At 34.3% G+C, this 8,895-nt stretch overlaps 1 protein-coding gene across 1 annotated transcript in view; it reads left to right on the top strand.

The window, feature by feature from the left end:
• Nucleotides 1-6,313, top strand: part of LOC145692898 (hatching enzyme 1.2-like) — a 33,765-nt gene extending 27,452 nt beyond the window's left edge. The window contains exon 6 of the mRNA XM_081768453.1: nt 3,012-6,313. Within this exon, the coding sequence (XP_081624579.1) occupies nt 3,012-3,113 (102 nt within the window). The 3' untranslated portion in view covers nt 3,114-6,313. The remainder of the gene's footprint in view (nt 1-3,011) is intronic.
• Nucleotides 6,314-8,895: the final 2,582 nt, after the last annotated feature.

The following is an 8,895-nucleotide window of genomic DNA, read 5'->3' on the forward strand; positions in this document are numbered from 1 at the left end:
TTGAAATTTGTCCCTTGAGCTTTCCAATGACATAGAGTTGACGTCTCTGTGACAATTGGGGCTGTTGCAAAGGCTGCCAACGTCAGAATAGACGACAGTCCATCGAAAAATATACAGGATGATTCGCGTAGGTACGATGTTCCGAATTGTTTGCTCTGTTATACGCCCCTCATTTTTTGTACAATGGTCACCAATGTCTGGTGTATATGTGAGAACATTTCTCTTGGATACGACAAATAACTGTTTTGCCATAGTCCCATAAATTGCTAAAAATTTATGTTTTTTTAAAATTTTTTGATTTTATTCATCTTCTTATTTTACGGGTTGGGCACGGCTTGGGTACGGGGGCACAAAGGTTACCTCATTGGAATCTATGCTCCATAAGATTTTCAACGAGATATAGCTTATATTTCTATGACAATTAGGGACGTCGCTACGACTGCCAACGTGAGGGTAACCAAAATATATTTCGAAAAATATGTACAAAGTGATTCTCGTAGGAAACATGTTCGGAACTTGGTTTTGCAAAATTTTTTACACGATTGTACCTAATATCTGGCATACAGGTGAAAATATATTTTCCTGCGTTCGATAAGTAACAGTTTGCCAGTCTCTCAAATTTTCCATAAACAAAAAAACTTCATTTTTTAAAAACAAAATCTTTTTTCCTACGAATTTGGCACAAGGGGTACAGAAGTTAGCTCGTTAGAATCTATGTTACATAAGTTTTACAACGAGTTATAGTTCTTGTCCCTGTGACAATTAGAAGGGGTACTAGGTCCGTCAACGTAAAGGTCTACGATATTGTTGAAAGTCTTCGCTTAAAAAGAAGAATAAAAACTAAAAAAACAGGACCGTTTCTTTCGGTTTTGTTTCATTGACATTTACTTGCAATGATTTTCAAAAGTATGATCTGATTTGTCCATTATTTAGGTGAACTAGAGGATTTGTCAAATTTCTTTATCTATAAGGACATTCTCAATTTAACATAGGACATTTTCATGAGAACACGAAAACTTATGTCATGAGTGAAGGAAAATTACAATTTACAAACTTGTGAAAGTTTAACTTAAAGAAAATAAGGGAAAGTTTTGTATTGTTGGAAATTTTCTCACACTGGTTCATACTTGTAGAATGTTCTAGACTGACGAAAGCAGCTGATTGATGGTGTATTTTTTTCGAGAACATTTTTTCTGAAATGTTGCATGTCTGGACTAACAGCGTAATATATGCCTTTTCTGGTGTGGAGCCATAGTGATGTATTTTGATATTTTACATAAAAATGCTAACAACTTTGTACTTAATTTTCTTGGATAGATTCGTTGATGACCCAAGTGGCAATTGCAGCCGGTCCCACACATTTACCATAACGCAAAAGTTTTTAACTTCCTTTACTGTATTATCTGTGTTCTTTACCTTGTACTCTCATAACACAGTAATGAATTGTCAGAAGAGAAAATAACAGAGCTCAATCTATAGTTTGCTACTTAATAGTAGTCCTGAAGTAATGTTTGATTGATGACGAAGTTTTCGTAATAATATTAAACTGAATTCTTACGATCTGTTTAACAATTTTCTAATTTAATTAAGATGAACTTTCAGGATGGGTTTTTCTAAAATTTCTAATGTACATTTAATGTTCATGTCCGTGTTCACTTTTATGTATGTAGTGAAGTAAGGTAAAACCAGATGCAGAAATAGTGTTGAAATTCTGTACTTTGAGAAAAGGGCGCCCGAAGAAAATTTTCTACGGGGTGGCATCTCCATGGTTGCTATACTAGTCTGGTATTTCTGTTATTTAATATACGTGGTTTGCTATGTTACGTATACATATTTTCGTGAGCCAGGAGAGACCCGGGCCCCACCCTGTCCTCCCCTTCGGGCGCTCATGCTCTGAGAGTTTCAACCTATTTAATAGCCATTTAGTATAACATTTTTACATTACATTACAAAAAAGAATATAAAACTTCTTTCACGAGCATAATAAGATTTTATTTTGAATTTCAGCATCTGATTGGTTAGAGAAAATTAGTGTTTAGAGTAATACAAGAATTTCATGTATGTGAATTTCGTGACCCTACTCAATGGGCCCCAAAAAATGGAAATGTCTGAAATGAAACTGCAAATATGGCATTTGTTGACTAAAATTCGAGCGATCTAGTAACAATCCACGATGTCTTTCGTGGTCTCGCTTTTATAATTTATTAGGTATTCTTTACAAGTTTAGGATACAAATATTATGTGATTTAATGAATTTAAAAAGACGATCCTTGCTGTTAGATGTGTTTCCAACATTGCTTATTTATGGAATTCATTTCAGGCAGCTTCCGGGGTTACTTTGTCTTTTACAAGTTTAAAATAGCATGCTAACTTAAGATATATTAGATATGTTAATATTATTTTTTTTTTAAAAAAAATCAATAATCCTATTATTTTATTATTTGAAACAAACGTAACATTTTATTTATGATTCTGTTGCAATAATTGCTTCCGCTGCTAATTGTCCTTGTAATCACGAACCAAGTGGGTATACGTAGACCGAGTCATGTCCGGATGTTTCCTATTCCCTCACTGTTTCACTCCGTTGTTTCTATCACCATTCGTTGTATTTATGATCTATCTCACTTTAAGTTAAGGGGACACAGTGACTCAATAGTAGAGCGCGTGGGATTCCTGCCCTGGGCAAGTACTTTTGTGGTGGACAAGATCCTGTCCATTGATTTTCTCGGAGTACTCCCGTTTCCTCCCAAATTCTCATTCCACCAATTCTTCCATCAACATTCACTTGTCTTAATGATCTGTCTCCCTTAGCCTAAAGGACATAATCATAGAACGTTAAAATGAAAGATTTCCTTTCATTTATATTTTTTTTTATAAGATTGCTCGAATCTAATGTTAGGCTAGAAGTTGTTTGACTTTATTTGAGAATGAATTTGCTTTCTTTAAAGCTATACTCTAAGGATATTTGGCCAATTTTTGTTTACTAACCTTTTTATATGATCTTGTTACAGACTCAAGGTGTTAAAATTGGACAACGAGATGGCCTTAGTAGAAAAGATATCCAAAAAATCAGGCGAATGTATAAGTGTAATGGACGAATTTCCATGTTGTGAGTGGTATTCAATGCTACCTTGCCAATGTGTGTCATGAGTGTATTTTGTTATCATATGAGCTACTTGGAGATTGACGGGTCAGAAACTGTTTGGTAGGTTACAAAACACTACTGGTAAAAAAAAAAGTGTGATAGATGAAGTTTTGAATTTATGTCTTAAACAGAACAAAAATTACTGCTTGAATAATGATATAAGTAGAGTTGTCAAAGATTAAAATTTAGAATATCATCTACAATTTCACTGGAATCATAGAAGTTAACTTAAACTTACACTAGAAATTTGAAGTGTGCTTCCTAGCAAAAGTGCATGGTACAATTTGAACATGTTTAGAAATAAGCTGTTTTTGTTCCACACATGAGTACATGGAGTCCGTGATTGATTTTTACCTATTTCTTCTTTTCCTTTTTTATGCGTTCTGTGTGTGTGGACTTTGTTGTACTCGGTGTTTGAAATTCCAACCTTACAGTTTTTCTTTTAGAAAAGCAAGCCAATTACATATACAATTTTGTATTGTAGAATAAGCGAAATTGCTATAATCGTTCAAGCGATTTGCGGCAACAATTTGCAGCTACTTCATTTGCTAACAGCTCTATTAAATATTGGTGTTTGAAACCGCTAATAGTAGATGTTACTTTTGCTTATTTCAAAATTAAAAAAAAAAAAAATTCTATCGCCTGGTTGGTTCCTTTAACTGAAAGGGATGGATATTCCATATGAAATTTTACGAATCTTCTTGCAGTCACTACTTGTTAGTTTGCACGTATTGGTCAACTTGAAAGAAAACTTACTATCTTTTTCGGATACTCTGTATACGTGATATTCTAAATAATATAATTAATTTTTTTCATTCCACATGGTTTTCTATGTTTGTTTAAGTCAGATCTTGGACTCAAGTTTCCATTCACTTCTACTGATCTTGTTTAATTTGCAAGTATAGTCTTGATGAGAAGAACACATTTATGACAATTATATTCCAGATTTTATAGTTAATTATGTAAATTGTGTTATAGATAAATTTCTTAATAAATGAATGCAATCACAACTGAAAACCCGTTTATGAATATGCAAGTAACTCTTATGTTGAACACAGGAATTCCATGCTAATGTAGTTTAAATAATTCTCGCGGCACTAGTATCCAATACTAATATCCAAACCGTGTTCACAAATACGGAAATAATCCTTATATAGAACACAAGACATTAATAATAGTGTTATTTCAATAGCTTTTCTTCTCTTATGAGTTATTTGTTAACACTCACAACATTTTCAGATATAAACTGACAGTCCTTATGTTCAGTATCAGATATCATTAATATGTAGTGTACCTTTAATAACTCTTATTGTACCAATGACCAATAACGAATTTGCATAGAAAAAGTTCTTATTTCTAGCATACGATATTACTAATAGAATAGCATTTGTAATTTTCATTGCATTAATACTCGAAACGTATTCAGGTATATGTAACTAGTCAGCATATCCAACCTCAAATATCACTAATAATGCAGCTTCAATAGTTTTCATTGCACTCAGGGGTAAGAGTGCAGGGGAACGCGAAGGACGTCATCCCCTCACTTCCAGAAAATATCTGTCGCGTCCTTCCACTTTCTAAAAAATTACAATGGGCAAAGATAGGCACTGGGGACGGCGTGCGTCCCGCTACCTTTCCAGATCCACTTTTACCCCTGATTGAACTGATACATAAACAGTTTTCAAGAATACCCAAAGAGTTCGTAACTCCAATACCGGATATCACTAATAATATAGCTTCAATAGTTGACATTGCAGTAACACTGAAAACAGGAATTTCTATGTCTGGAATATCGTTCATTTTCATCTAGGAGATCATGGTTGTAAGCATAAGTGATGCTGTTGATTTCCAGTGATGAATTACATTTAAAAAAAATGAAAATAACCTAGTGGTGTCGTTGTGAAAATGTGAAATGCGACTGGCGGCGTAGTCTCAGGAAGTTTGGGACCTGTTGGTGTAAAATAGTAATTTTTGTAATATGAAATATTACATATTACTAAACTTGTATTTTAGAAGTGACAAAATGTATCATACTTTGTTACCCGTATGCACGCTTCAATTCTTGGTAGAACTTGTTTCAATATATCATAAAAATATAATTAAAGATGGTTTTCTTGTTGATTATATAAAATTTTGGACAACCCCAAAGTCTAGGGGGATTTAAGAAATTTCTTACAATGGAAGTCTATGCGTTACCATGCTTATAGTGAGGTTTTCTTATGGCAAATGTAATTTTGATGATTGGTCGTGATAATTAAGAAGTTTTAAATATGTCTGAGAAGTGAAGGGATAACAATAAAGTTATATTGTATTTTCTTTCTACTAATTTGTCTTAAAACATCTTTAGATTTATTAAATATATTCTTACATCTATTAACACCATCGTTAAGAATAAATTCGTCCCACTTAGCGTGAGAAATGTATTAACAAGAATCCTTGAACAAAGAAAGCTCAGATTGATATACTGTGTAAAGTAATCTGAGATCTTGGTTATGTATATAAGTAATCATAATCACTAAACAGATGAGATGCTTTAACTTTGTACACTTTGTTCATAAGTTACTTCATCTTCACTTCGTATTATTATTTTTACATTTTTATATATATTTTCTGTTACGCTTTTACGTTTATATGTAGTAGTAATACTGTATTGTAATAATTTAATTATGTTTCTTTTCTATTTAATTATGAAACTGCAACAAAGATTTTTTAAAAATAATATTCATTACAACTATTTGCACGTTATGATATATTTGAGGTTGAACTATTAAAATGAACTTTTTATAGGAGAGAAAAAGTAACAATTTGTTTAATATTAATAATCTAGAAACGAACTGAACTTTGTACAGATTCATTTCGTACATTTGAGCTCCTAATAATATATAAATTGAGTTTTCATACTTGGTGCAAAGGTAGTCAAATATATTCCACGGACTAAACCATTTCACAATTAGTTATCTATATATGTTTCTCATAAATTCACATAAGTACTTATTAGTGGACGTCTTTTGTATTTAGTCAGTGCTGACACAGTACATCAATGAAATTATCTCCTACTTATAGTGTATCTTTATATTCGTATTATTATATCCTTATAACTGTATATTAACAATTGTATATTTTATAAAACTTTTGTATAATTTTCATACTTACTAATAAACGTTTAATAGTAAATTGTTTTGTATTTTAGTAACTTTATTTCGTACAATGTGTTTTATTGCATGATATCAAAGCAAGCCTAAGAGCTCTTTCACCATTTGATTCGACCACGAGAACTTCACGAGCACTTCGTAAAATTGATCCGATTTTGACTAAACCCGGCATGTCACTATCTGCAGGTATAAAAATTAGTGTATTGTCTAAGACTGAAACTCTTGTAAAAGGGGAGTAAATCAAACGACACGTTGGGAAATAGTATATACAGTTTACATAATGTAATAACGAAACAATTTTCGACGATAGCATTTTCAATATAATTCCTCTATTTTGACCTAATAAAGCATATGCGTATATCATCTGGGAAGTTTCCCGGCTACGAGAATTAAATTGTTGGGAACAAGGGGTAAAAAGAGATTTAATTTACCTTATCAGAAAGTATTCTCCTATATTTAGTGTGATACGAAATCAATTTCCATAGTGACTTTTACGATAATATTCTGTTTGATACAATGTGGTAAATATTTCCTTCGAATCTTTTTCCAATCATACTTACTACTTGGAGAATGAAAAGATAAATTTACCCACCAATTTTATATTTCACAATAAATTTCATGAACATATTTCAACTTCTGTATTACATAGCATTCTTAGTACTATACAGCAAAAAAGGAGGCGTTGAAGCAACACAAAATGACTACCACTTGAACGTGCTAATTATATATATTAATTCAACAGTGAGGATATCGCTTTCTGAGTATATCAGAAATAACTTTCTACTGACTGTGAGTATTTGCATTGGTTTTTATTGTTGATATGGACGAAGCTTAACGCACTATATTTGGCATTTATACCAAATATCTAATAGCGTTCTATGTTTTCTGTAATCGGTCACAATAATAGTTTTGTAAACTTGTTAAAGATCTGACAACAGTTACATGAGTAGCAGTTCTGCTGTCTGTTTTTCTTATGTGTTAGAACATAAGAATAACAGATTGCAACAATGTGATGTGGACAGATTGAGGAGTCCAAGACTTGGAAGGATTGTCACTCGGAACCATCGACCAGGCAAGGATGACCTATAAGATGTATATTGAACACGATTCAGGAAAACAAACATGGGCAGGATTGTTCCCTGGCCAAAGGCGATCTACCCAGCATTGGAACCATTGCGCAGTGTGGGAGGAGGCATGTTCCAGATGATGTAGGGCGGTGAGCATGTAAAGAGCTCGACATTTGTGACGCACACTGATTAGATTTAAACCGCCACGTGCAGTCGGAAGATATAAAACGCGTCGTTACACGCGGAACATGTAGCCTTTCCATATGAACATATTTGTCGGGCAGTGGAAAAAGACGCGCTAGGAACCAGAGTTTGGAACTAATGTAAATATTCAGATAGTGAATGCGTTGAGCTAGAGTGAAAGCTCTTGAGCAGCACATTGCTAAGTTCATACGCAGCACCTGGAGTAATGTCTGCCAAATATGGTCGTAAGACGAGCGACATACGACTTGAAATCGGACACCTAAAATGAGTGATTCTGTCGTGCAGGTCAGAGAGGTTAAGACGCCCCTGGGAAGCAAGGTCTAAAAGTTATTGACCGTCAAAAGAGTTGTTTTGTGTAGGTTAAGGTGCAAATAACTCACTAGAAAAAGTGTTCGAAACGCTGAGACAAGTTGAGCAGTGGTAGCACAGAGGAACGTTAGATCATCCATATACGAAATGGCTGTCAATTGATGGAAGCTGTGAAGAGCCGATGTAGGAGGTGCTGGAAATGATGAAGGAGAGGATCTACTGCAAGGCAAAACAAAATTCCCGAGAGAGCGTAACCTTGCCTAACACCTTTATGAATCCCAAAAGGGGAAAGAAGATGGCCATTAAGTTGTAAGTGGGAAGTAACATTGTGATAAAGCTGGTGCAGTACGGTAAGTATCTGAGGAGAGAAGTGATACTATTGTAAAGCTTCAAACAAATAAAAATGGTTTAGGGTGTCAAAAGCTTTTCGAAAATCCCATGCAAGAACTCCTACGGGAAGAGATTGAAATTGTGCATAAGCAAGGAAATAGCGAATGGTCGCAAATGCGGTATGAACATCGTGGGAGGAGTGTAAAGCCCTTTGAGCGGGGCAGATGTATGAAAGGATAACTTGCATAATATGGGTGGCTAAAAGCTTAGTAAAAAGTTTGTAATCTGTGTTTAGAAGTGTGATCGGGCAATAGTCCGCCACGCTTTTCGGATTGCCGCCTTTGGGTAGTAGAATGATAACGCCTGCATGTTGATAGACCGGTCCACCTTGCAACACAAAATTAAATAATTCACAGAGTATTGGACTGATGTAAAAAAAAAAGCATGAGTAAAAGCGGTATCCGATCCCATGTCTGCCCGGAGATGTACTCCGTTTAACTTGGGAGAGGGTTGTCTTGATTTCGGAAAGAGTGATGGGCGCAAGTAAAAAAGTTCAGTCTTGTTCGGATAGTCACGATGGGATCTTGGTAAGGAAAGGGGGAGGTACTGTATTAACGTCGGGTAATGCGTACAATGACATGTAATATTCCTGAAAATGCTCATACAAGGCGTCTTTAATAGTGAGCTG

Source organism: Thermobia domestica, chromosome 8, assembly GCF_964235325.1.
Source record: "Thermobia domestica chromosome 8, izTheDome1.hap1.1, whole genome shotgun sequence".
Taxonomy (NCBI): domain Eukaryota; kingdom Metazoa; phylum Arthropoda; class Insecta; order Zygentoma; family Lepismatidae; genus Thermobia; species Thermobia domestica.